The sequence below is a fragment of the Tinamus guttatus genome, unplaced genomic scaffold, assembly GCF_059628265.1.
Source record: "Tinamus guttatus ecotype Peru unplaced genomic scaffold, ASM5962826v1 Tinamus_guttatus_pri_ptg001643l, whole genome shotgun sequence".
NCBI lineage: Eukaryota > Metazoa > Chordata > Aves > Tinamiformes > Tinamidae > Tinamus > Tinamus guttatus.
The window spans coordinates 1-27,497 of NW_028290177.1; the positions used below are offsets into that span (position 1 = coordinate 1).

A 27,497-nucleotide genomic window follows, 5' to 3' on the forward strand; every position below is an offset into this window, starting at 1 on the left:
GGCCCGGCCCCGCCCCCCCGCGCCGCTGATTGGCCGCCTCGGCCTCCCCCCCCGCGCGGCGGGGCTCCGCCCCCCGCCCGCCCCCGCTGGCTGCCCATTTGCCGCCGCGCGCCGCGTCTCGCGCTGATTGGCTGCCACGGTTGCTTAGCAACGCCGCCCAATCAGCGCCGCGCGGCCGAACGGTGAAAGGCGCGGGCGGGGGGGAAATTCCCATCGCGCCCCGCGGCGCCGCCTTGACGTCATCTCCCGGCGCGGGGGGCTTCCGTGGTGCCCCGGGGCAAGATGGCGGCGTACGGCGAGGACGCGGAGGCGCCGTCGCCGCCGCCCGGTGCCGCCGCCGGCGTCAACGTGTTCGCGAACGACGGGAGCTTCCTGGAGCTCTTCAAGCGCAAGATGGAGGCGGAGCAGCAGCGCGAGCGCCAGGCGGCGGCGGCGGCCGGAACCGGAACCGGGGCCGGCGCCGGGAGCGGCCCGGGCGACGGCGCCAAGAGGAGCGGGAGGCGGCGGCGCGCCCGGATTCGTAAGGAGCGCGCGGGGGCGGCCCGTTACCGCCCGCCCCCGGTTCTAGCCGGTTCCGGTTTCCTCCCGGTTCCGGTTTCCTCCCGGTTTTCCTCGTCCCGGTTCCGGTCCTCCCCATTTTTTTCCCCAATTCTCCCGTTATCCCATCCTACCCCCCCCCCCCGGTTCTTCCCGGCTCCGGTTTCCCTCCCGGTTCTCCCGGTACCTTCCCCCCCATCCCGGTTCTCGGGTCCGGATCCCCGGTTCCGGTTTCCTCCTCGTTCCGGTTCTCCCCCTCCCCGTTGCCGCCGTCGCTCCCCCCGTTCCCCGGGGGGGTCCCCCCCGTTTCCGCCCCCCCCACGGTACCGGCGGGGCTGACGGTGCCGTCCCCCAGGTCGGGCGCCGCAGGGGGGGCAACAAACTGGCCCTCAAGACCGGGGTGGTGGCCAAGAAGCAGCGGACCGAGGAGGAGGTAGGGGAGCCCGGCGTTCCCGGTATTCCCGTATTCCCGATCCCGGCTGAGCGCCCCAAACACCCGTTTTTCGCTTCCTTCCTCCTCGCCCCTCCCCTTCTCCCACTTTTCCCCCTTTTCCCCACTTTTTCCCTCCGTTTTCCCCCGTTTTCCTCCTGTTTCCCCCTGGTTTCCTCCCTATTTCTTCCCCCCCTGCCCCGGTTTCCCTATATTTCCTCCCCCCATTTTCCCCGTGTTTCCCCCTGCATTTCCTGGTTTTCCCCTGGTTTTCTCTTCGTTTCCCCCTCATTTTTGTCCCTTTTCCCCATTTTTCCTTCGTGTTTCTCCCCGCTGTTTTCTTCCTATTTCCCTTTTCATTTTCCCCCCCGTGTCCCCCCTCATTTCCCCCTGATTTCCCCCGTGTCCCCCCCATTTCCCTCCTCATTTCCCTCTGTTTTCTCCCATGTTCACCCCATTCCCTCCCATTTCCCTTTTCATTTCCCCATTTCCCTCCCACGTTTCCCCCCATTTCCCCGTGTCCCCACGTGTTTCCCCCCGTTTCCCCATTTCCCCCCGTTTCCCCGTCCCCCCGTGTTTCCTCACTGTGTCCCCCCATTTCCTGCTGTCCCCGTGTCCCCTCATTTCCCCATTCCCCTGCATTTCCCCCGTGTTCCCCTGTTTCCTCCCATTTCCCCATGTTCCTCATATCCCCCTGTGTCCCCCCCGTGTTTCCCCACTGTGTTCCCTCCTGTGTCCCCCCATTTCCCTGCATCCCCCCCATTTCCTGCTGTCCCCGTGTCCCCCCATTTCCCTCTTCATTTCCCCGTGCCCCCCCGATTTCCCCGTGTTCCCCCGTTCCCTCCCCAATTTCCCTGTGTCCCTCCCATGTCTCCCCATTTCCCCGTGTTCCCTCCCGTTCCCCCCGTTTCGCTCTTCATTTCCCCGTGTCCCCCCCGTTGTTCCCGTTTCCTCCCCATTTCCCCATCCCCCTGTTTCCCTCCCCATTTCCCGGTGTCCCCCCCGTGTCCCCCCCGTTCCCTCCCCGTGTCCCCCCATTTCCCCGTGTCCCTCCCGTGCCCCCCCCCATTTCCCTCTTCATTTCCATGTGTCCCCCCCATGTCCCCGTGTCCTCCCATGTCCTCCCTGTGTCCCTCGTGTTCCCCCCGTGTCCCTCCCGTGTCCTCCCCATTTCCCCGTGTCCCCCCTGCTCCCCCCATTTCCCTCTTGATTTCCCCGTGTCCCCCCCCCATTTCCCCGTTGTCCCTCCCGTGTCCCCCCCCCATTTCCCCGTGTCCACTCCCGTTCCCTCCCCATTTCCCTCTTGATTTCCCCGTGTCCCTCTCCATGTCCCCCCGTGTTCCCCCCGTTCCCTCCCCCATTCCCCCATTTCCCCGTGTCCCCCCCCATTTCCCCGTGTCCCTCCCCGTTCCCATTTCCCTCTTCATTTCCCGGTGTCCCCCCGTGTTCCCCCCCGTTCCCTCCCCATTTCCCTCTTAATTTCCTCGTGTCCCTCCCCATGTCCCCTCGTGTCCCTCCCCATGTCCCCTCGTGTCCCTCCCCATGTCCCCTCGTGTCCCTCCCCATGTCCCCTCGTGTCCCTCCCCATGTCCCCTCGTGTCCCTCCCCATGTCCCCTCGTGTTCCCCCCATATTTTCCCTGTGTTCCCCCCATTTCCCCGTGTTCCCTCCTGTGTCCCCCCCCATTTCGCTCTTGATTTCCATGTGTCCCCCCCGACGTCCCCCCCCATTTCCCCGTGTCCCTCCCCGTTCCCATTTCCCTCTTCATTTCCCGGTGTCCCCCCGTGTTCTCCCCCGTTCCCTCACCCATTTCCCATGTCCCCCCCATGTCCCCCCGTGTCCCCCCGCAGGTGCTGACGAGCAAGGGCGACGCGTGGGCCAAGTACATGGCGGAGGTGCAGAAGTACAAGGCGCACCAGGTGCAGCGACGACGACAAGACGCGGCCGCTGGTCAAGTAGCGCCGCGCGCACGGACTCTCCCGCCTGTACATACTTATTTAACCGGCGCCGCCGACCTGTTTTATATGTACAAATATATATAGAGCTCTCGTTTTCTTTTTTTTTTTTTTTTTCCCCTTTTCTCTCACGTTTTCCCGGATTCCGGCGCCCGCCTCGGGAATCCGCGTCACCGGAAAACCGGGTGGAAAGGGGGCGGGTGGCGGCGCCGGCGGGAAAACCCTCGGAGCCGTCGCATCCGCTCGCCGCTTCCTGGGGTTTTTTGCCCCCCCGGGGGGTGACGGTGCGCTCCGGGCCCGGACACGGCGCCGATTCCGCCATGTAAATCCCGGATCCCGGTTTTCCTCCCAAAAACGGCTCCGGGTGAGGGGGAGCGCAGCCCCCGGAGCTGCCCATCCCGCTGGGAAGAGGCCGGAGCGGCTCCCGCCCGGAGCAGGGACTGATCCTGCTTCCCGCAGCCCCTTTATCCTCATTCCCTCCATCCCTTAACACTTCCCACTTTTTTCCTTTTTTTTTTTTTTTTCCAATAAAATCCTCTTGCAAAGCGACCTGTGGGGCTGTGTCTGTCCTCCCCGCCGGGAATGATCGAATCCCTCGGCTCTTCCCAGATTTTCTGGATTGTGGCGGCCCCTGAGCCGCTTTGGTTCCGGCAGAGCCGGAATGGGGAAACCGGGAGCCCGTGGGAGCCCCTGCGATTCCTTCCCGGCTGCGATTGTGGGATCTGATCCATAAAAACCCTGGGGATGGGATGGCCCAATTGGGAACAGAGCAGGAAACTGGAGCGGAGGGGAGAACCGGACCGACCATTGATCCCCATTGATCCCAGTTACCCCCAGTGATTCCGGTGCCCCCCGCTCCCGCTCCCGCTGCTCCCCTTCCACCAGGGTCCCCATTCCCCTCCCGTTGATCCCGGTTCGTCCCGGTTCCCCCCCCATTCCCGCCCCCCCCCTCCGCAGTGGTACCGCCCGCGCCGCGGGGCACGCTGGGAAGTGCAGTCCGGCGCGCGCGGACTCCGCGCATGCGCAGAGGCGGGAGAGCGAAATCGCGGGGCGGGGGGAGCGCTCCGGGAGCGCCCCCCCGCACTGGGGACGGGCGTGGCCAGACATAACCCCGCCCCCTTCCCCACCGTGGCCCCGCCCCCGGCAGCCCACGTGACGCGGCGCCGTCCTTCCGGGCGCGCTCGCGTGGTGCGCACGGCAGCGCGGCGGACGGTGGCCGGCGGGGGTCAGCGCCCGCGTGCCGCGCTCGCCTCCCCCCCGGGCAGCGCCGCGGCGGGACCCCCCCCGCCCCCGCCACCGGATTCCCCCCGTCACCGGGACCCCCCCCACCGCAACGGGACCCCCCCCCCCCCTCCGGTAGGTTCCGGCCCGGGCGGGGCCCGGGGGAGCGGGCGGGAACGCGGGGGTTGGGGGGGGTGAGGGGGGGTAAATGGGGCCTGGGGGCGGTTGGGGGGGGGGGAAAATGGGCGCGAATGGGGGTCGGGGGGGCAAAAGGGGGAGCTGGGGGGTAATTGGGGGCGGAAGGGGCTAATTGAGGCCGGGGGGTTAATTAGGGTCGGGGAGGGGACCCGGGGGGTAATTGGGGGGTTGGGGGGGCGGAAGGGGGGGCCGTTCCGGGGGGGGGGGGGGACGAAACCACGTGCTCCTCCTCCCCCCCCCCCCGCTGCTTCCTGCCCCATCCCGCGGTTCCAACGTCCCCGCGTCCCCCCCCGTTAATGTCCCCATGTCCCCGTGTCCCCCCCATTCAATGTCCCCATGTCCCCCCATTAACACCCCCGTGTTCCCCCCCTTCAATATTCCTGTTTTTCCCCCAATTAACCCTTTTCTGACGTCTCATTTAACCCCCGTGTCCCCCTGATTAATCCCCCCAATTAACTATCATGTCTCCTCAAACACCCCTCTCTGTCCCCCCAATTAACCCTTATGTCCCCCCCAATTAATCTCCCCCATTAACCCCCACGTCCCCCCCATTAACCCCCACGTCCCCCCCAATTAACCCCTCTCTGTCCCCCCAATTAACCCTTATGTCCCCACTAATTAATCCCCCCAATTAATCCCCACGTCCCCCCCAATTAACCCTCATGTAACCCCAATTAACCCCTCTCTGTCCCCCAATTAATCCTTATGTCCCCCCAATTAATCCCCAATTAACCCCCACGTCCTCCTCAATTAACTCTCATTCCCCCCAATTAATCCCTTTTTGTCCCCCCATTAACCCCTATGTCCCCCCCAATTAACGCCCCCAATTAACCCCCCACCTTCCCCCAATTAATCCCCACGTCCCCCAATTAATCCCTTTCTGTCCCCCTCATTAACCCCTATGTCCCCCCCAATTAACGTCCCCAATTAACCCCACGTCCCCCCATTAACCTCTCCCCCTTTTCCACCTTTTCCTTTACAATTCCTGCGTTTTTTTCCCCCAAACGCTCCCCGTTCCCCGCTGGCCCCGTGGTGGCCGTGTCCCCTGTCCCCCCCTGTCCCCGCTGTGTCCCCCTGTCCCCCCCTGTCACCGCTGTCCCCTGCTGTCCCCGCAGGTCCCGCCATGGAGTGGCAGCCGGACGAGCAGGGGCTGCGCCAGGTCCTGCAGCTGCTCAAGGACTCGCAGTCCCCGAACACGGCGACGCAGCGCGCGGTGCAGGACGTATCCAGGACAGGGGGGACATGGGGACACACGGGGGGGACATGGGGACACACAGGGGGACATGGGGACACGGGGGTGTCCCCAACACGGCGACGCAGCGCGCGGTGCAGGACGTATCCTGGGACATGGGACACGGGGGGACGTGGGGACACACAGGGGGACATGGGGACACACAGGGGGACATGGGGACACGGGGGTGTCCCCAACACGGCGACGCAGCGCGCGGTGCAGGACGTATCCTGGGACGTGGGGACACGGGGGGGACATGGGGACACACAGGGGGACATGGGGACACACAGGGGGACATGGTGGGGACACGGGGGTGTCCCCAACACGGCGACGCAGTGTGCGGTGCAGGACGTATCCTGGGGACATGGGGACACGGGGGGGACACGGGGACACACAGGGGGACATGGGGACATGGGGGTGTCTCCAACACGGCAACGCAGCGCGTGGTGCAGGACGTATCCTGGGGACACGGGGGGACATGGGGACACACAGGGGGACACGGGGGTGTCCCCAACACGGCGATGCAGCGCGCGGTGCAGGACGTATCCTGGGGACATGGGGCAACATGGGGACACGGGGGTGACACGGGAGGACATGGAGACACGGGGGTGTCCCCAACATGGCGGCACAGCACGTGGTGCAGGACGTATCCTGGGGACATGGGGACACGGAGGGGACATGGAGGGGACACAGCGACACAGAGCGCCATGCAGGACATTTCCTGGGGACATGGGGGGACGCGGAGGGGACACGGGGACACGAGGGGACGCAGAGGGGACACGGTGATGCAGCGCACCGTGCAGGACGTATCCTGGGGACGTGGGGGGATACAGAGGGACATGGGGACACGGGGGGACACCCCGGTTGGGGACATGGAGGACCCGGCCCCACCCGGGAGGGGTTGATTTGGGGGCGGATTTAATTGGGGGGTTTTAAATGGGGCTTTTCCCCATTTTCCCCCGTTGTTTCCCGTTATTCCCTGCCCATTTCCCCCTTTCTGTTATTATTTCTTTTTTTCTTTCTTTCTCTTCTATTTTCCCCCTTTTCCCCGCCATTCCCGCCGTTTCCTCCATTTTCCCTCCTTTTCCTCCCCATTTCCCCCATTTCCCCCCCCTTCTCCCCCCCATTCCCACCGTTTTCCTCATTTTCCCCCTTTTCCCCCGCCATTCCCGCTGTTTCCCCCATTTTTTCCCCCTTCTCCCCCCCATTCCCGCTGTTTCCCCCATTTTCTCCCCATTCCCCCACCATTCCCGCCGTTTTCCCCATTTCCCCCCTTCTCCCCAACATTCCCGCTGTTTCCCCCCTTTTCCCTCCTTTTCCCCGCCGTTTCCCCATTTTCCCCCCATTCCCCCCCCCATTCCCGCCGTTTTCCCCGGAATCCCGGCGTTCCCGGCGTTCCCGGCTCCTTAACGGCTCCGCAGCAGCTGCAGCAGCTCAACCAGTTCCCCGACTTCAACAACTACCTGATCTTCGTGCTCACGCGCCTCAAGTCCGAAGGTGGCTCGTCCCCGCGTGTCCCCAAGTGTCCCCAAGGGTCCCCGACCCCGTGTGCTCCCCCCCGCGTGTCCCCACGTGTCCCCAAGGGTCCCTGACCCTGTGTGTTCCTGCCCGTGTGTCCCCAAGGGTCCCCGACCCCATGACCCCCCACCTGCGTGTCCCCAAGGGTCCCCGTCCCCGTGTCCCCCCCCACGTGTCCCCAAGGGTCCCCATCCCTGTGTCCCCCTGCCTGCGTGTCCCCAAGTGTCACTGGCTGGTGTCCCCCCTGTGCCATAATGTCCCCAACCCTGCATGCTCGTGGCATCCCCATGTCCCCATGTTGTCCCCACGGTGTCCCTGGGTGTCCCTGCTCCCCGACTTGTGTCCCCAGACGAGCCCATGCGCTGTCCTCGCGTGTCCCTGATGTGTCCCCCATGTCCCTGTGTCCCTGATGTGTCCCCGTGTCCCCAGACGAACCCACGCGCTGTCCCTGTGTGTCCCCCATGCGTATCCCTGTGTCCCTGACATGTGTCCCATGCCCCTGACGCATCCCGTGTCCCTGGCATGTCCCCGTGTCCCCAGACAAACCCACGTGCTGTCCCTGTGTGTCCCTGACATGTGTCCTGTGTCCCTGATGTGTCCCGTGTCCCCGTGTCCCCGACACTGTCCTGTGTCCCCAGACAAACCCACGCGCTGTCGCCCCGTGTCCCTGACATGTCCCTGTGCCCTTGATGCGTGTCCCGTGTCTCCGACATGTCCCCGCGTCCCTGACGTGTCCCCGATGTGTCTCCATGTCCCCAATGTCCCCCCTGTCCCCAGACGAGCCCACGCGCTCGCTGAGCGGCCTCATCCTCAAGAACAACGTCCGCGCCGGCTACCAGAGCTTCCCATGTCCCCAACGTGTCCCCGTGTCCCCGACGTGTCCCCATGTCCCTGACGTGTCCCCAACGTGTCCCCGTGTCCCCAACGTGTCCCCAATGTCCCCAGACGAGCTCACGCGCTCGCTGAGCGGCCTCATCCTCAAGAACAACGTCCGCGCCGGCTACCAGAGCTTCCCCATGTCCCCAACATGTCCTATGTCCGCGTGTCCCTGACGTGTCCCCATGTCCCCAATGTGTCCCCGACGTGTCCCCTGTGTCCCCAGATGAGCCCACGCGCTCGCTGAGCGGCCTCATCCTCAAGAACAACGTCCGCGCCGGCTACCAGAGCTTCCCCGTGTCCCCGACGTGTCCCCGTGTCCCCAATGTGTCCCCAACGTGTCCCCTGTGTCCCCAGACGAGCCCACGCGCTCGCTGAGCGGCCTCATCCTCAAGAACAACGTCCGCGCCGGCTACCAGAGCTTCCCCATGTCCCCGACGTGTCCCCGTGTCCCCGACGTGTCCCCATGTCCCCGACGTGTCCCCATGTCCCCAATGTGTCCCCAACGTGTCCCCTGTGTCCCCAGACGAGCCCACGCGCTCGCTGAGCGGCCTCATCCTCAAGAACAACGTCCGCGCCGGCTACCAGAGCTTCCCGCCGCCCGTGGCCGCCTTCATCAAGCAGGAGTGTCTGCGCAGCCTGGGGGACGCGTCCGCGCTCATCCGCGCCACCGTCGGTGAGGGGACACGGGGGGACATGGGGACACGGGGGGACATGGGAACACGGGGGGACATGGGGACACGTCTGCGCTCATCCGCGCCACCGTCGGTGAGGGGACACGGGGGGACATGGGGACATGGGGACACAGGGGGACGCGTGGGGGGACGGGGGGACGTGTCCGCGCTCATCCGCGCCACCGTCGGTGAGGGGACACGGGGACACGGGGGGACGTGGGGACGCATGGAGACACAGGGGGACGTGGGGACGCGTCCGCGCTCATCCGCGCCACCATCGGTGAGGGGACGTGGGGACACGGGGGGACATGGGGACACGTGGGGACACATGGGGACGCGTCCGTGCTCATCCGCGCCACCGTCGGTGAGGGGACACGGGGACACGGGGGGACACATGGGGACGCGTCCACGCTCATCCGCGCCACCGTCGGTGAGGGGACGTGGGGACATGTGGGGGACGCGTGGGGACACGGGGACACGTGGGGACATGGGGCTCATCTGCGCCACCGTCACTGAGGGGACGTGGGGACGTGTGGGGACACGGGGGGACATGGGGACGCATGGAGACACAGGGACATGTGGGGACATGGGGCTCATCCGCGCCACCGTCGGTGAGGGGACATGGGGACGCGTGGGGAAGTGTGGGAACACGGGGACATGTGGGGACATGGGGACGCGTGGGGACATGGGGACGCGTGGGGACACATCTGCGCTCATCCGCGCCACCGTCGGTGAGGGGGCACATGGGAACACCGTGGGGACACGGGAAGGGACATGGGGCTCATCTGTGCCACGATCACTATGGGGACACCAGGGGACACTGTGGGGACAGAGGGGGACACAGGGCGCATCTGCGTCACTGTTGGTGAATGAACACGGGAACGCACGGGGACACGGGGCTCATCCGCGCCACCGTTGGTGACGGGACACATGCGGACACGGGGGGACACAGGAGGGGACACGGGCACGCAGGGCCACGCGCAGGCTCACGCGGCGCCTTCGGCCTCGCAGGCATCCTCATCACCACCATCGCCTCCAAGGGGGAGCTGCAGATGTGGCCGGAGCTGCTGCCCCAGCTGTGCGAGCTGCTCAACTCGGAGGACTACAACACGTGTGAGGTGGGGACACTGGGGACACTGGGAACATGGGGGGACACTAGGGGACATGGGGGGACACTGGGGACACGGGGGGAACCGGGGACATGGGGACACTGCTGCCCCAGCTGTGCGAGCTGCTCAACTCGGAGGACTACAACACGTGTGAGGTGGGGACATTGGGGACACCGGGGGACACGGGGAACAAGGGAGGGCTCTGGGGACACGGGGGGAACCGGGGACAGGGGACACTGCTGCCCCAGCTGTGCAAGCTGCTCAACTCGGAGGACTACAACACGTGTGAGGTGGGGACATTGGGGACACTGGGAACATGGGGGGACACTGGGGACACGGGGGGAACCGGGGACATGGGGACACTGCTGCCCCAGCTGTGCGAGCTGCTCAACTCGGAGGACTACAACACGTGTGAGGTGGGGACATTGGGGACACTGGGGACATGGGGGGACACTAGGGGACACGGGGGGACACTGGGGACACGGGGGGAACCGGGGACATGGGGACACTGCTGCCCCAGCTGTGCGAGCTGCTCAACTCGGAGGACTACAACACGTGTGAGGTGGGGACACTGGGGACACCGGGGACAAGGGGGGACATGGGGGGACACTGGGGACACGTGGGGACAAGGGAGGGCTCTGGGGACACGGGGACATGGGACACGGCGGGGACAGGGGACACTGCTGACTCCCCCAGCTGTGTGAGCTGCTCAAGTCGGAGGACTACAACACGTGTGAGGTGGGGACACTGGAGACAAGGAGGGGACACTGGGGACAAGGGAGGGCTCTGGGGACACGGAACACGGCGGGGACACCGGGGACACGGGTCAGGGGACACTGCTGATCCCCCCTGCGCAGCTGTGCGAGCTGCTCAACTCGGAGGACTACAACACCTGTGAGGTGGGGACATTGGGGACACTAGGGACAAGGGGGGGACATGGGGGGACACCGGGGACACGGGGACACTGCTGATCCCCCCTGCGCAGCTGTGCGAGCTGCTCGGCTCGGAGCACTACAACACCGAGGTGGGGACACGGCGGGGACGACCCTGGGGACAAGGGGGGCTAGGGGACACCAGGGAGGCCAGGGGACACCAAGGGACCCCAGGGGACACCAGGGGACACCAGGGACCCCAGGGGACGCCAGGGACCCCAGGTGACACCGCTGTCCCCGTGCAGGGCGCGTTCGGGGCGCTGCAGAAGATCTGCGAGGACTCGTCGGAGCTGCTGGACAGCGACGCGCTGGCGCGGCCGCTGCACGTGCTCATCCCCAAGTTCCTGCAGTTCTTCAAGCACTGCAGCCCCAAGATCCGGTGGGACACGGGGCGCGCGGCCCCGAGGGGTGGCCCTGTGTCCCCTGCCAGCTCCATGCGTCCCCAAGGGGCAGCCCTGGGTCCCCTGCCAGCTCCGTGTGGCCCCAAGGGGTGGCCCTGTGTCCCGTGCCAGCTCTGCGTGTCCCCAAGGGGTGGCCCTGGGCCCCCCCAGCTCTGTGTGTCCCCCGCCAGCTCCGTGTATCCCCACATGTCCCCAAGGGGCTGCCCTGGGCCCCTCCCGCTCCGTGTGTCCCCAAGGGGTGACCCTGGGCCCCCCCAGCTCCGTGTGTCCCCACATGTCCCCAAGGGGCTGCCCTGGGCCCCCCCAGCTCTGCATGTCCCCAAGGGGTGGCCCTCTGTCCCACCAGCTCCGTGTGTCCCCAAGGGGTGGCCCCGGGTCCCCCCCTCAGCTCTACATGTCCCCAAGGGGCTGCCCTGGGACCCCCAGCTCTGCGTGTCCCCAAGGGGTAGCCCTGTGTCCCCCCCCCCCAGCTCCGCATGTCCCCAGGGGGTGGCCTTGGGCCCCCCCAGCTCCGTGTGTCCCCGTGCGTCCCCAAGGGGCTGCCGTGTGTCCCCTTCAGCTCTGCATGTCCCCATATGTCCCCAAGGGGCTGCCCTGCCCACCCCCCCAGCTCCGTGTGTCCCCAAAGGGCTGCCCTGTGTCCCCTGCCAGCTCCGCCTGTCCCCAAGGGGTGGCCCTGGGACCCCCCCAGGGCAGCTCTGCGTGTCCCCAAGGGGCTGCCCTGTGTCCCCCCCAGCTCCGTGTGTCCCCATAGGGCTGCCCTGGGCCCCCCCAGCTCCATGTGTCCCCACGTGTCCCCAAGGGGCTGCCCTGTGTCCCCCTCAGCTCCGCGTGTCCCCAAGGGGTGGCCCTGTGTCCCCTGCCAGCTCCTCGTGTCCTCAGGGGGTGGCCCTGGGGCCCCCCAGCTCCACATGTCCCCAAGGGGTGGCCCTGTGACCCCCCCCCGCTCCACATGTCCCCACGTGTCCCCAAGGGGCTGCCGTGTGTCCCCTGCCAGCTCCACGTGTCCCCAAGGGGTGGCCCTGGGACCTCCCCCCAGCTTCACGTGTCCCCACGGGTGTCCCAGTCCCCTCCATGCAGCTCCTGGGACGCAGTTGGGGACCGGGGGGGCCATAGCTCATTAGCTGGGGGTTAATTATCCGCTAACGAGCGCCGCAGCTCCCACGCCGTGGCCTGCGTCAACCAGTTCATCATGGACCGCGCGCAGGCGCTCATGGACAACATCGACACCTTCATCGAGGTGCGCGCGGGTCCCCAGGGTCCCCATGGGTCCCCACGCTGTCCCCACGGGTCCCCATGGGTCCCCACACATCCCCACGTGTCCTTTTGGGTCCCAGTGTGCCCCCGAGGGTCCCCACGCTGTCCCCACGTGTCTCCATGGGTCCCCACATGTCCTTGTGGGTCCCAGTGTGCCCCTGAGGGTCCCCACACTGTACCCATGTGTCCCCATGGGTCCCCACACTGTCCCTCTGTGTCCTCACGGGTCCCCACATGTCCCCTCACACTGTCCCCCCATGTCCCCGCGCTGTCCCCACACGTCCCCTCTCACTGTCTCTCCATGTCCCCGCGTGTCCCCGTGTGTCACTGTGAGTCCCCACATGTCCCCCTGCTGCCCCCCATGTCCCCACGCTTTCCCCGATGTCCCCCCTTGTCCCCATGCTGCCCCCCGTGTCCCCGCGCTCTCTCCATGTGTCCCTTCGCACTGTCCCTCCGTGTCCCCACGGGTCCCCACATATGCCCCCGCGCTGCCCCTCCTGTCCCCACACTGTCCCCCCATGTCCCCACGTGTCCCCCGTGTTGCCCCCGATGTCCCCACACTGTCTCCATGTGTTCCCTCACACTGTCCCCCCGTGTCCCCATGTGTCCTTGTGGGTCCGCATGTGTCCCCACGTCCCTCATGCTGCTCCCCATGTCCCCATGCTTTCTCTCCGTGTCCCCCCTTGTCCCCGTGCTGCCCCTCGTGTCCCCGTGCTGTCCCCACGCGTCCCCTCACACTGTCCCCACCGTGTCCCCGTGGTGCCCCCCGTGTCCCCGTGCTGTCCCCTCACACTGTCCGCCTGTGTCCCCACGTGTCCCTGTGGGTCCCCACATGTCTCCACATGTCCCCCATGCTGCCCCCCGTGTCCCCATGCGTCCCCTCACCCTGTCCCCCTCGTGTCCCCATGTGTCCCCACGTCCCTCATGTTGCCCCCCCATGTCCCCACACTTCCCCCCATGCCTCCCTTGTCCCTGTGCTGCCCCCTGTGTCCCCGCGCTGTCCCCACGCGTCCCCTCACCCCGTCCCCCCGTGTCCCCGCGTGTCCCCAGCACCTGTTCGCGCTGGCGGTGGACGAGGACGCCGAGGTGCGCCGCAACGTGTGCCGGGCGCTCGTGATGCTGCTCGAGGTGCGCGTCGACCGCCTCATCCCGCACATGCACAGCATCATCCAGGTGGGTACCCGCCCGGGGCCACCCCCGGGGCCACCCCCGTGTCCCCGCGGCGTCACCGTGTCCCCGTCCCGCAGTACATGCTGCAGCGCACGCGGGACAGCGACGAGAACGTGGCGCTCGAGGCCTGCGAGTTCTGGCTCACGCTGGCCGAGCAGCCCATCTGCAAGGAGGTGCTGACGGCCCACCTGGTGCAGTGAGTGTCCCCCGTGTCCCCCGGCGTGTCCCCGTGTCCCCCGCCGGGTCCCCTCACTGTCCCCGCTGTCCCCACGCAGGCTCATCCCGATCCTGGTGAACGGCATGAAGTACTCGGAGATCGACATCATCCTGCTCAAGGTGGGGATCCTGGTGCCAGGGGGACCTTGGGGACAACGGGGGGGGACCTTGGGGACAACCAGGGGGACCTTGGGGACAGCGGGAGGGACCTTGGGGACAACGGGAGGGACGCTGGGGGCAACGGGGGAGACCTTGGGGACAACCAGGGGGACCTTGGGGACAGCGGGAGGGACCTTGGGGACAACGGGGGGGACCTTGGGGACAGCAGGAGGGACGTTGGGGACAGCAGGGGCACGCCCAAAGGCTCCCAGAGGGGACACAGAGCTGACCTTGGGGAAAACAGGGGGGACCTTGGGGACAACAGGGGTCACCTTGGGGACAGTGGGAGGGACCTTGGGGACAACCGGGGGACCTTGGGGACAATGGGGGGGACCTTTGGGACAGCCGGAGGGACGTTGGGGACAGCAGGGGGCCGCGCAAGGGCTCCCGGAGGGGACAACAGGGGGGACCTTGGGGACAGCAGGAGGGACCTTGGGGACAGCAGGGGGATGCCCAAGGGCTCCCGGAGGGGACACGGAGCTGACTTTGGGGACAACGGGGGACCTTGGGGACAGCGGGAGGGACTTTGGGGAAAACAGGGGGCACCTTGGGGACAACCGGGGGACCTCGGGGACAATGGGGGGGACCTTTGGGACAGCTGGAGGGATGTTGGGGACAGCAGGGGGATGCCCAAGGGCTCCCGGAGGGGACACGGAGCTGACCTTGGGGACAACAGGGGGGACCTTGGGGACAGCAGGAGGGACCTTGGGAACAACAGGAGGGACCTTGGGAACAACAGGGGGGACCTTGGGGACAGCGAGAAGGACATTGGGGACAGCAGGAGGGACCTTGGGGACAGCGGGAGGGACGTTGGGGACAGCAGGGGATGCCCAAGGGCTCCCGGAGGGGACACGGAGCTGGCACTGGTGCCCGCAATGGTCGGTACCATCTAATCCAGGGGGACCGGGGGCCGCTGCGCGGGGTCCCCCTCGGTGACACCCGCCGGTGACACCCCGGTGGCCGCAGGGGGACGTGGAGGAGGACGAGGCCGTCCCCGACAGCGAGCAGGACATCAAGCCGCGTTTCCACAAGTCGCGCACGGTGACGCTGCCGCACGAGGAGCCGCGGCCACCCGAGCCCGAGGACGGCGACGACGAGGACGACGACGACACCTTGTCCGACTGGAACCTGCGTACGGGGGTCCCGGCGTCCGGGCGCGCCGCGGATGGACCCGGGGGACGTGGGGACACCTGGGGGGCATGGGGACACCTGGGGGCCATGGGGACACCTGGGGGGCATTGGGAGACCTGAGGGGCCAGGGGGACACCTGGGGGGCATTGGGACATGTGGGGGGCCATGGGGACACCTTGGGGGTCATGGGGAGATCTGGGGGCCATGGGGACACGTGGAGGGCATGGGGAGATCTGGGGGTCATTGGGAGACCTGGGTGGCCATGGGGACACCTGGGGGCCAGGGGGACACCTTGAGGGCCATAGGGACACCTGGGGGGCTTTGGGACATGTGGGGGGCCATGGGAACACCTTGGGGGTCATGGGGAGATCTGGGGGCCGTGGGGACACGTTGGGGGCCATGGGGCGACCTGGGGGTTGTGGAAAGACCTTGGGGACCATGGGGACACCTGGGGGTCATTGGGAGACCTGGGCGGCCATGGGGACACCTTGGGGGCCATGGGGAGACCTGGGGGTTGTGGAAAGACCTTGGGGACCGTGGGGACACCTGGATGTCATTGGGAGACCTGGGGGGCCATGGGGACACCTCGGGAGTCATGGGGACACCTGGGGGGCCATGGGGACACCTTGGGGGCCATGGGGAGACCTGGGGGTTGTGGAAAGACCTTGGGGACCATGGGGACACCTGGAGCGCAATGGGAGACGTGGTGGCCACAGGGACACTTTGGGGGGATGTGGGAGGTAATGGGGACATCTGGGGGCATGGGGTGACCTGGTGGCCGTGGGTAGACGTGGTGGCCGTGGAAGGACCTTGGAGACCATGGGTAGACGTGGTGGCCATAGGGAGACCTGTGGCAATTGGTAGACATGGTGGCCATGGAAGGTCCTTGGAGACCATGGGTAGACGTGGTGGCCATAGGGAGACCTGGTGGCAATTGGTAGACATGGTGGCCGTGGTGGGACCAGGACACCACAGATAAGGATGGAAAGGGGGATTATAGCCGGATTGCAGTTAAATTCCAGCGGGATGGAAGGCAGAGCTCGTGGCGGGAGCATGGATGAGGACCGGCGTTCCGGCGTCTTCCCTCCCGCTGCGCAGGGAAGTGCTCGGCCGCCGCGCTGGACGTCCTGGCCAACGTGTTCCGGGAGGAGCTGCTCCCGCACCTGCTGCTGCTGCTCAAGGAGCTGCTCTTCCACCCGGAATGGGTGGTCAAGGAGTCGGGAATCCTGGTGCTGGGCGCCATCGCCGAGGGTGAGTGCCAGGGAGCGGCCGGGATGTGGAGACGGGGCAGGGGGACGCCGTGGGGTTAGCGGGATACGGTGGGATCCCGTGGGGTTAGCGCGATGCTGTGGGGTTAGCGGGATACAGTGGGATCCCTTGAGGTTAGACGGATGCCATGGGGTTAGCGGGATGCAATGGGATCCCATGGGGTTAGCGGGATACAGTGGGATCCCATGGGGTTAGCGGGATGCCGTGGGGTTAGCGGGATGCAATGGGATCCTATGGGATTAACAGGATGCAATGGGATCCCATGGGGTTAGAGGGATGCAGTGGAATCCTGTGGGTTTAGCAGGATGCAATGGGATCCCAGGGGGTTAGCAGGATGCAGCGGGATCCCCTGGGTTTATCGGGGTGCAGGGGGATCCCATGGGTTCAGCGGGATGCAATGGGCTCCCCTGGGGGTTTATTAGGATGCAATGGGATCCCCTGGGCTCATTGGGACCCCGCGGTGGCCATGTCCCCATCCCTGTCCCTGCAGGCTGCATGCAGGGCATGGTGCCCTACCTCCCCGAGCGATGGGATCCCATGGGTTCATTGGGATGCAATGGGATACCATGGGTTCAGCGGGATGCAATGGCATCTCATGGGTTCATTGGGACCCCGCGGTGCCCACATCCCCGTCCCCACAGGCTGCATGCAGGACATGGTGCCCTACCTGCCCGAGCAATGGGATCCCATGGGATAATCAGGATGTAATGGGATCCCCTGGGTTCATTGGGACCCTGTGACCAACGTCCCTGTCCCCACAGGCTGCATGCAGGGCATGGTGCCCTACCTCCCCGAGCAATGGGATCCCATGGGATAATCAGGATGCAATGGGATCCCCTGGGTTCATTAGGACCCCATGGCACCCACGTCCCCGTCCCCGTCCCCGCAGGCTGCATGCAGGGCATGGTGCCCTACCTCCCCGAGCGATGGGATCCCCTGGGTTCATTGGGACCCTGTGACCAACGTCCCCGTCCCCGCAGGCTGCATGCAGGGCATGGTGCCCTACCTCCCCGAGCTGGTCCCGCACCTGGTGGGCTGCCTGGCGCACCGGCGCGCGCTCGTGCGCTCCATCGCGTGCTGGACGCTGAGCCGCTACGCGCACTGGGTGGTGGCGCAGCCGCCCGAGCTCTACCTGCGCCCGCTCATGACCGAGCTGCTCAAGCGCGTCCTGGACGGCAACAAGCGCGTGCAGGAGGCGGCCTGCAGGTACCCGGGGGGCTGGGGGGCAGCTGGAGGGGCGTGGCGGCACTTGGAGGGGCGTTGGGGGCACTTGGAGGGGCATGGGGGCACTTGGAGGGGCGTGGGGGCAGTTAGAGGGGCGTTGGGGGCACTTGGAGGGGCATGGGGGCACGTGGAGGGGCATGGGGGCACTTGGAGGGGCGTGGGGGCACTTGGAGGGGCGTTGGGGGCACTTGGAGGGGCATGGGGGCACTTGGAGGGGCATTGGGGGCACTTGGAGGGGCGTGGGGGCACTTGGAGGGGCGTTGGGGGCAGTTGGAGGGGCATGGGGGCACTTGGAGGGGCGTAGGGGCAGTTAGAGGGGCGTTGGGGGCACTTGGAGGGGCATGGGGGCACTTGGAGGGGCGTGGGGGCAGTTAGAGCGGCTTTGGAGGCAGTTGGAGGGGCGTTGGGGGCAGCTGGAGGGGGTTTTGGGGCGGTTGGAGAGGCTTTGGGGCAGCTGGAGGGGCGTTGGGGGCACTTGGAGGGGCGTTGGGGGCTCTTAGAGGGGCATTGGGGGCACTTGGAGGGGCATGGGGGCACTTGGAGGGGCGTTGGGGCAGTTGGAGGGGCGTTGGGGGCAGTTTGAAGGAGCTTTGCGGAGGTTGGAGGGGCTCTGGGGCACTTGGAAGGGCTCTGGGGCACTTGGAGGGGCATTGGGGGCACTTGGAGAGGTGTTGGGGGGTGGTTTGGAGGGGCTATGGGACACTTGGAGGGGCGTTGGGGGCAGTTGGTGGCGGGTTGGAGGGGAGTTTGGGGCTGTTTGGAGGGGTTTTGGGGCAGTTGGAGGGGCATGGGGGCACTTGGAGGGGCTTTGGGGGCACTTGGAGGGGCTTTGGGGGCAGTTGGAGGGGCTTTGGGGGCACTTGGAGGGGCGTGGGGGCACTTGGAGGGGCTTTGGGGCAGTTGGAGGGGCTTTGTGGCGGTTGGAGGGGTTTTGGGGGCAGTTGGAGGGGCTTTGGGGCAGTTTGGAGGGAGGTTGTGGGCAATTTATGGGGTTTTGGGGCACTTGGAGGGAGTTTGGGTGCAGTTTAGAGGGGGCTTGGGGATGTTTCAAGGAGGTTTGGGGGCAGTTTGAGTGGGTTTGGGGGCATTTTGAGGCGCTTCGGGGACAGTTCAAGGGGAGTCACGGGCATTTTGAGGAGCTTTTGGGGCATTTTGAGGGGCTTTGGGGCAGTTGGAGGGCATTTGGTGGCATTTTGGAGGGGTTTGAGTGCAGTTTGGAGGCATTCGGGACATTTTGGGGGCGATTGGAGGGACTTTTGAGGCATTTTGAGGGCGTTTAGGGCCCAGGTGGTGCCCAGGGCGGCGCTGGGGGCCCTTTTGGAGCTGTTTGGGGGCATTTTGGGACCATTTGGACCCTTTTGAGGCCATTTTGGGGCCGTTTGGGGCCCTTTTGGGACCATTTGGGCCCTTCTGGGGCCGTTTGGGGCCCTTTTGGGGCTGTTTTGGGGCATTTTGGGGCCATTTCGGGGGTTTCCTCCGGCCGTGATGACCCTCCACACGCTGATCCCCCATGAGCCAGGCGTATTCGTACTGTCTGAGCCGGAGCGCGCGGTCCCGGTGGCGGTGACGCCGTCCCCGCGTGCCGTCCCCGGTGCGCGGCGGTGACAATGACATGTCCCCACGCTGTCCCCGCGCCGTCCCAGCGCCTTCGCCACGCTGGAGGAGGAGGCGTGCACGGAGCTCGTGCCCTACCTGAGCTTCATCCTGGACACGCTCGTCTTCGCCTTCGGCAAGTACCAGCACAAGAACCTGCTCATCCTCTACGACGCCATCGGCACGCTGGCCGACTCCGTGGGCCACCACCTCAACCAGCCCGTGAGCGGCCCCTCAGCGTCCCCTTGTCACCCCCGGTGTCCCCTTGTCACCCCCGGCATCCCCTTGTCACCCCCCCGTTGTCCCCTTGTCGTCCCCGGCGTCCCCGTATTGCCCCTGTTGGCCCCTTGTCACCTCCAGCATCCCCATCTTACCCTCATCGTCCCCTTGTCACGTCCAGTGTCCCCTTGTCACCCCCATCATCCCCATGTGTCCCCCCCACATCATCCCCTTGTCGTCCCCAGCATCCCCATGTCACCTCCGGCGTCCCCGTATTGTCCCTGTTGGTCCCTTGTCACCCCTTGTCAACCCAGCATCCCCATCTTGCCCTCATCGTCCCCTTGTCACCCCCCATGTCCCCTTGTCACCCCCGGCATTCCCATGTTGCCCTCATCATCCCCTTGTCACTTCCAGTGTCCCCTTGTCACCCCCATCATCCCCATGTGTCCCCCCCGCATCGTCCCCTTGTCACCCCCATCGTCCCCTTGTCACCCCCATCGTCCCCTTGTCACCCCCGATGTCCCCATGTCACCCCCATCGTCCCCGTTGGATCCCGTGATGATCAAACCCAACAGACATTCGAATCCCGAAGTGTCCGTGTGGATCGATCCGGGCTGATGGATCCGGAGCAGGGAGGGGGGAGCGACCGGTCCTGCCGTGATCCCTGGATTTCCCCCCTCACCCCTGTTTATCCTCCTCTTCCCCCCATTCCCCCCATTCCCTCTTCCCCCCATCCCCGTTCCCCCATTCCCATTCCCCCCATTTCCGTCCCCCCCATTCCCATTCCTGTTCCCCCATTTCCATTCCCCCCATCCCTGTTCCCCCATCCCCGTTCCCCCCATCCCTGTTCCCCCCATTCCCGTTTCCCCCATTCCCATCCCCCCCATCCCCGTTCCCGTTCCCATTCCCGTTCCCCCATTCCCGTTCCCCCATTCCCATTCCCCCCATTCCTGTCGCCCCGTTCCCGTCCCCCCCGTTCCCCCCATTCCTGTTCCCCCCCATTCCCGTCCCCTCCATCCCCGTTCCCATTCCCATTCCCGTTCCCCCATTTCCATTCCCCCCATTCCCATTCCCCCCATTCCTGTCGCCCCGTTCCCGTCCCCCCCGTTCCCGTTCCCCCCATTCCCGTTCCCCCCATCCCTGTTCCCCCATCCCTGTTCCCCCCATTCCCATTCCCCCATTCCCTCTTCCCCCTATTCCCGTTTCCCCCATTCCCATTTCCCCCATCCCTGTTCCCCCATTCCCGTTCCCCCCATCCCCGTTCCCCCCATTCCCATTCCCGTTCCCCCATTCCCTCTTCCCCCCATTCCCTCTTCCCCCCATTCCCTCTTCCCCCCATTCCCGTTCCCCCCCATTCCCGTTCCCCCATTCCTGTTCCCCCATCCCCGTTCCCCCCATTCCCATTCCCGTCCCCCCCATTCCCGTCCCCCCCATTCCCGTTCCCCCATCCCCGTTCCCCCCATTCCCATTCCCGTTCCCCCCATTCCCTCTTCCCCCCATTCCCGTTTCCCCCATTCCCATTTCCCCCATTCCCGTTCCCCCCATTCCCGTTCCCCCCATTCCCGTCCCCCCCATTCCCGTTCCCCCATCCCCGTTCCCCCCATTCCCATTCCCGTCCCCCCCATTCCCGTTCCCCCATCCCCGTTCCCCCCATTCCCATTCCCGTTCCCCCATTCCCTCTTCCCCCCATTCCCGTTTCCCCCATTCCCATTTCCCCCATTCCCGTTCCCCCCATCCCCGTTCCCCCATCCCTGTTGCCCCCATTCCCATTCCCGTTCCCCCCATTCCCATTCCCGTCCCCCCATTCCCGTTCCCCCATTCCCAGGAGTACATCCAGAAGCTGATGCCGCCGCTCATCCAGAAGTGGAACGAGCTCAAGGACGAGGACAAGGACCTGTTCCCGCTGCTGGAGGTGAGCGTGGCCGGAGGGACACCCGTGTCCCCTGTGTCCCCGGGACGGACACCGTGTCCCCCACGTGTCCCCCGCGTCCCCGCGCTCACCGCTGTCCCCGTGTCCCCAGTGCCTGTCCTCGGTGTCCCCCGCATGTCCCCTGCGTGTCCCCACGTGTCCCCCATGTCCCCCCTGCGTGTTCCCCGCGTCCCCGCACTCACCGTTGTCCCCATGTCCCTGTGTCCCCAGTGCTTGTCCTGCGTGTCCCCCACGTCCCCTGCGTGTCCCCCGCGTGTCCTCGTGTGTCCCCGCGTGTCCCCACGTGTCCCCCATGTTCCCCCTGCGTGTCCCCCACGTGTCCCCCGCGTCCCCACGCTCACCGCTGTCCCCCTGTCCCCAGTGCCTGTCCTCGGTGTCCCCCGCGTGTCCCCCACGTGTCCTCGTGTGTCCCCCGTGTCCCCACTGCGTGTCCCCACGTGTCCCCCGTGTCCCTCCTGTGTGTCCCCCACGTGTCCCCCACGTCCCCATGCTCACGGCTGTCCCCGTGTCCCCAGTGCCTGTCCTCAGTGTCCCCTGCGTGTCCCGTGTCCCCCCTGCGTGTCCCCCACGTGTCCCCCGTGTGTCCCCCGTGTGTCCTCATGTGTCCCCCGTGTCCCCCCTGCGTGTCCCCCACGTGTCCCCCGTGTCCCCGTGCTCACCACTGTCCCCATGTCCCCAGTGCCTGTCCTTGGTGTCCCCCACATGTCCCCTGTGTGTCCTTGTGTGTCCCCCGCGTGTCCCCCGCGTGTCCCTGCGTGTCCCCATGTGTCCCCCACGTGTCCCCCGCATCCCCGCGCTCACCGCTGTCCCCATGTCCCTGTGTCCCCAGTGCCTGTCCTCGGTGGCCACCGCGTGTCCCCCGTGTGTCCCCCGCATGTCCTCGTGTGTCCCCCGCGTGTCCCCCCGTGTGTCCCCCACGTGTCCCCCGCGTCCCCGTGCTCACGGCTGTCCCCGTGTCCCCAGTGCCTGTCCTCAGTGTCCCCCGTGTCCCCGCGCTCACCGCTGTCCCCGTGTCCCCGTGTCCCCAGTGCCTGTCCTCAGTGTCCCCGGCGTGTCCCCCGTGTGTCCTCGTGTGTCCCCCACGTGTCCCCCGCGCTCACCGCTGTCCCCGCGTCCCCAGTGCCTGTCCTCGGTGTCCCCCGCGCTCACCGCTGTCCCCATGTCCCCAGTGCCTGTCCTCGGTGTCCCCCACGTCCCCGCGCTCACCGCTGTCCCCGTGTCCCCAGTGCCTGTCCTCGGTGTCCCCCGCGTCCCCGCGCTCACCGCTGTCCCCATGTCCCCATGTCCCCAGTGCCTGTCCTCGGTGGCCACCGCGTGTCCCCCGTGTGTCCCCCGCATGTCCTCGTGTGTCCCCCGCGTGTCCCCCCTGTGTCCCCCACGTGTCCCCCGTGTCCCCGTGCTCACGGCTGTCCCCATGTCCCCAGTGCCTGTCCTCGGTGTCCCCCGCGTCCCCGCGCTCACTGCTGTCCCCGTGTCCCCGTGTCCCCAGTGCCTGTCCTCAGTGTCCCCGGCGTGTCCCCACGTGTCCCCTGCGTGTCCCCCACGTGTCCCCCGCGTCCCCGCGCTCACTGCTGTCCCCGTGTCCCCATGTCCCCAGTGCCTGTCCTCGGTGTCCCCCGCGTCCCCGCGCTCACCGCTGTCCCCGTGTCCCCAGTGCCTGTCCTCGGTGTCCCCCGCGTCCCCGCGCTCACCGCTGTCCCCATGTCCCCAGTGCCTATCCTCGGTGTCCCCCGCGTCCCCGTGCTCACTGCTGTCCCCATGTCCCCATGTCCCCAGTGCCTGTCCTCGGTGTCCCCCGCGTCCCCGCGCTCACCGCTGTCCCCGTGTCCCCGTGTCCCCAGTGCCTGTCCTCGGTGGCCACCGCGCTGCAGAGCGGCTTCCTGCCCTACTGCGAGCCCGTCTACCAGCGCTGCGTCACCCTGGTGCAGAAGACGCTGGCGCAGGCCATGGTGGGTGTCCCCGCGCGCGCGGTGTCCCCGCGTGTCCCCGCGGTGTCCCCAAGGGGACGTGCGCCCTGTCCTAGATGTACACGCAGCACCCGGAGCAGTACGAGGCGCCCGACAAGGACTTCATGATCGTGGCCCTGGACCTGCTGAGCGGGCTGGCCGAGGGGCTGGGCGGCCACGTGGAGCAGCTGGTGGCCCGCAGCAACGTCATGACGCTGCTGTTCCAGTGCATGCAGGTGAGGGGACGTGTCCCCGCGTGTCCCCGTGTGTCCCCTGTGTGAACCATGTGTCCCCCCCGTGTCCCCCCGTGTCCCCCCGCGTGTCCCCTGCGTGTCCCCTGCGTGTCTCCGCGTGTCCCCCGTGTGTCCCCCCGTGTCCCCCGCATGTCCCCGTGTGTCCCCTGTGTGAACCGTGTGTCCTCGTGTGTCCCCCCGTGTCCCCTGCGTGTCCCTGTGTGTCCCCCGCGTGTCCTCATGTGTCCCCCGCGTGTCCCTGTGTCCCCCGCGTTTCCCCCACTTGTCCTCGCGTCCCCCGCGTGTCCTCGTGTGTCCGTGTCCCCGTGTGTCCCCCGCGTCCCCTGTGTGTCCCCGTGTGTCCCCCGTGTGTCCCCCGTGTGTCCCCCGTGTGTCCCTCGTGTGTCCCTCGTGTGTCCCTCGTGTCCCCTGCATGCCCCCCCGTGTCCCCCCGTGTCCCCGCGTGTCCCCCGCGTGTCCCCCGCGTGTCCCCTGCATGTCCCGCGTGTCCCCTGCATGTCCCCCCATGTCCCCTGCGTGTCCCCCCGTGTCCCCGTGTGTCCCCCGCGTGTCCCCCGTGTGTCCCCTGTGACCCGCGTGTTCCCTGTGTGTCCCCCGTGTGAACAGTGTGTCCTCGTGTGTCCCTCCCGTGTCCCCCCGTGTCCCCTGCATGTCCCCATGTGTCCCGTGTGACCCGCGTGTCCCCGCATGTCCCCCGTGTGTCCCCCGCGTCCCCTGACTGTCCCCTGTGTGTCCCCGCGTGTCCCCGCGTGTCCCCTGTGTCCCTCATGTGTCCTAGTGTGTCCCTCGTGTGTCCCGCGTGTCCCCTGCATGTCCCCCTGTGTCCCCTGCGTGTCCCCTGCATGTCCCCCCGTGTCCCCTGCGTGTCCCCTCTGTGTCCCTGTGTGTCCCCTGTGACCCACGTGTTCCCTGTGTGTCCCCTGTGTGAACAGTGTGTCCTCGTGTGTCCCCCCGTGTCCCCCCGTGTCCCATGCATGTCCCCATGTGTCCCGTGTGACCCACGTGTCCCCGTGTGTCCCCACGTGTCCATGTGTCCCCCGCCTGTCCCCCGCGTCTCCCCGTGTGTCCCCCACTTGTCCTCTTGTGTCCCCCGCATGTCCCCCTGTGTCCCCCCGTGTCCCCTGCATGTCCCCGTGTGACCCGCGTGTCCCCGCATGTCCATGTGTCCCCCACGTGTCCTCTTGTGTCCCCTGCGTTTCCTCCATGTGTTCCCGTGTGTCCCTCGTGTCCCCTGCATGTCCCGCGTGCCCCCCGTGTCCCCCCCATGTTCCCCCCGTGTGTCCCCCGCATGTCCCCCGTGTCCCCCCCGTGTCCCCCCCCGCGTGTCCCCGCGTGTCCCCGGGGCTCAGCCGCTCTCCGTCCCGCAGGACACGATGCCCGAGGTCCGGCAAAGCTCCTTCGCCCTCCTTGGGGACCTCACCAAGGCCTGTTTCGTGCACGTCAAGCCCTGCATCGGTGCGTCCCCCGCCCCAAAAAAAGCGGAAAAAGGGGAAAAACTGCAAGTTTTCGGAAGGGGGGAGCCCATAGGGGTGTTTGGGGGGGTCACGCCGCTGTGTCCCCCCCCCAGCCGAGTTCATGCCCATCCTGGGCACCAACCTGAACCCCGAGTTCATCTCCGTGTGCAACAACGCGACGTGGGCCATCGGCGAGATCTGCATGCAGATGGGTGAGCCCCGGGGGACACGGGGGACACGGGGGACACGGTGAGGACGCGGCCACCCCCGGCGGGTGACACGGCCGCCCCGCAGGCGCCGAGATGCAGCCCTACGTCCCCATGGTGCTGAGCAACCTGGTGGAGATCATCAACCGGCCCAACACGCCCAAGACCCTCCTGGAGAACACGGGTGAGGAGCCCCCAAAACGGGGGGGTACCCGGTTGCGGGGGGGGCGTTTACACAGATTTGGGTTTTTTTTTACCCATTTTATTTGTTTTTTTCCCCGGTTTCTTTCAGCCATCACCATCGGGCGCTTGGGCTTCGTGTGCCCGCAGGAGGTGGCCCCGACGCTGCAGCAGTTTATCCGGCCCTGGTGAGCGCTGGAAAACGGGGGAAATCCCGGGAATTTTGGGGAGGGGGGTGACACGAGCTGGCAGGGGGTGACACGAGCCCGCAGGGGGGTGACACGGCCACCCTGTCCCCCCCGCCAGGTGCACGTCGCTCCGTAACATCCGCGACAACGAGGAGAAGGACTCGGCGTTCCGCGGGATCTGCGTCATGATCGGCGTCAACCCGGGCGGCGTCGTGCAGGTGGGGGGGGGACACGCCGGGGGGGGTTTGTCACCCCCTTCCCTCCCCCCTTGGGGACAGGTCTCCTGTTGTCCCCATTTTGGCCCATGGCTCCTATCCCTGTTCCCCCCCTTCGCTCATTTTGCCTATGGATTTGATGAGCCCCCCAATTTTGGCTCTTCTGTCACCCCCCCTTTGGCTCTGTGCACCCCCCTCACCCCATGTCCCCCCCTTTTAACCCCACGTTGCCCCTTTTAACCACATGTCCCCCCCTTCATCCCATGTCCCCCCCTTTTCACCCCACGTTGCCCCTTTTAAACCCACGTTGCCCCTTTCATCCCATGTCCCCCCTTTTTCACCCCATGCCCCCCCCTTTTCACCCCACGTCACCCCTTTTCACCCCACATTGCCCCTTTTAACCCCATGTCCCCCCCTTTCACCCCATGTCCCCCCCTTCATCCCATGTCCCCCCCTTTTCCGCCCCATGTCGCCCCTTTTCCACCCCATGTCGCCCCTTTTCCACCCCATGTCCCCCCTTTTTCACCCCATGTCCCCCCTTTTCACCCCACGCCCCCCCCTTTTCACCCCATGTCCCCCCCTTTTAACCCCGTGTCCCCCCCCCCAGGACTTCATCTTCTTCTGCGACGCCGTCGCCTCCTGGGTGAACCCCAAGGACGACCTGAGGGACATGTTCTACAAGGTGGGGGACCCGCGGTGGCACAGGGGGGACCGCGGTGGCCGTGGCCGTCCCCACGGGGGGACCCACGGTGGCCGTCCCCACGGGGGACCCCGCGGTGTCCCCACGGCGCCGTCCCCTGTCCCCAGATCCTGCACACGTTCAAGGAGCAGGTGGGCGACGACAACTGGCTCCAGTTTTCCGAGCAGTTCCCGCCGCTGCTCAAGGAGCGACTCGGGGCCTTCTATGGGGTCTAGGGGCCGCCGGCAGCGCAGGTGGGTGGGGGGCAGCCCCCCCTTCGCTTAATGACCCCCTCACTTAATACCCCCCTTCATTAGCCCCCCCTTTCATTAACCCCCACTTCATTAACACCCCCTTTCATTAACGCCCCCCTTTCATTAACCCCCACTTCATTAACCCCCCTTTTCATTAACCTCCCTCCTTTGATTAATCCCCTCTTTTCATTAATCCCCTCCTTCACTAACCCCCCCTACATAGCCCTCCCCTTCATTAAGTCCCCCTTTATTAACCCCCTTCCCCTTTTCATTAAGCCCCCCTTCATTAACCCCCATTAACCCCCCTGAATAACCCCTCCTCGTTAACCCCCCCTTCGATAACCCCCCCATTAACCCCCTCCTTCATTAACCCCCCCCTCATTAACTCCCCCTTCATAAACCCCCCCTTCATTAACCCCCTTCTCCTTTTCATTAACCCCCCTCTTTCATTAACCTTCCTGTGGTTAATCCCCCTCTTCATTAACCCCCTCCCTTATTAACCCCCCATTAACCCCCCCCTTCATTAACCCCCTCCCTCATTAACTCCCCCTTCATTAACCCCCCCCATTAACCCCCCCCTTTCTCTCCCTATAGGCACCTGCTCCGAGCCCGGCGCAACCCGGACACGGGGGGGGGCAGGAGGAGGAGCCCCCCCCCCACCACCACCATGGGGGGGGGCACCTTTCTGCCCCCCCCCGGCTACTATTGAAGCCCCCCCCCCAGGGTGGAGTGGGGGGGTTAATTTGGGGGTGACCCGGGGTTGGGGGGGGGTCTGGGGCCACTGGGGGGGTCCAGGGCTGTGGGGGGGAGGGGGGAATTAACCTGTCACCCCCCCCTTTGTCACCCCCCTTCCTTGTCACCCCCCCCCCTTG

The 27,497-nt window shown here is 66.4% G+C and overlaps 2 protein-coding genes across 3 annotated transcripts; both read left to right on the plus strand.

The window, feature by feature from the left end:
* The first annotated feature begins 281 nt into the window (after positions 1 to 281).
* LOC148590169 (telomerase RNA component-interacting RNase-like) lies at positions 282 to 2,929 on the plus strand. Its single transcript, XM_088539399.1, is given in 5 exon segments — positions 282 to 432; positions 468 to 516; positions 849 to 970; positions 2,817 to 2,885; positions 2,887 to 2,929. Coding segments are annotated over 5 exon segments (429 nt in total). The 5' UTR covers position 282; the 3' UTR covers positions 2,926 to 2,929.
* A 2,534-nt stretch (positions 2,930 to 5,463) lies between these two features.
* LOC104574980 (transportin-2) lies at positions 5,464 to 26,607 on the plus strand. Of its 2 annotated transcripts, none has more exons than XM_088539400.1 (23): positions 5,464 to 5,562; positions 6,993 to 7,068; positions 8,492 to 8,641; positions 9,651 to 9,757; positions 10,926 to 11,059; positions 12,240 to 12,321; positions 13,389 to 13,511; positions 13,586 to 13,704; positions 13,784 to 13,844; positions 14,850 to 15,015; positions 16,113 to 16,265; positions 17,264 to 17,489; positions 19,151 to 19,322; positions 21,145 to 21,231; positions 23,091 to 23,198; positions 23,273 to 23,431; positions 24,817 to 24,904; positions 25,017 to 25,115; positions 25,198 to 25,317; positions 25,402 to 25,477; positions 25,596 to 25,695; positions 26,300 to 26,374; positions 26,500 to 26,607. In XM_088539400.1, the coding sequence occupies exons 1-23, from the start codon at positions 5,464 to 5,466 to the stop codon at positions 26,605 to 26,607; spliced, it is 2,688 nt and encodes an 895-aa protein (XP_088395526.1). The 2 variants fall into 2 exon arrangements, with proteins under 2 accessions (XP_088395526.1, XP_088395527.1); XM_088539401.1 differs by having other exon boundaries at positions 25,198 to 25,293.
* The last annotated feature ends 890 nt before the right edge of the window (positions 26,608 to 27,497 follow it).

Excerpts from the sequence above, each read along its gene's own strand:
- LOC104574980 (XM_088539400.1), top strand. The coding sequence starts at position 5,464 with ATGGAGTGGCAGCCGGACGAGCAGGGGCTGCGCCAGGTCCTGCAGCTG. Across the intron at positions 25,116-25,197 it reads CGAGATCTGCATGCAGATGG|GCGCCGAGATGCAGCCCTAC; the intron begins GTGAGCCCCGGG and ends GCCGCCCCGCAG. Across the intron at positions 25,696-26,299 it reads ACCCGGGCGGCGTCGTGCAG|GACTTCATCTTCTTCTGCGA; the intron begins GTGGGGGGGGGA and ends CCCCCCCCCCAG.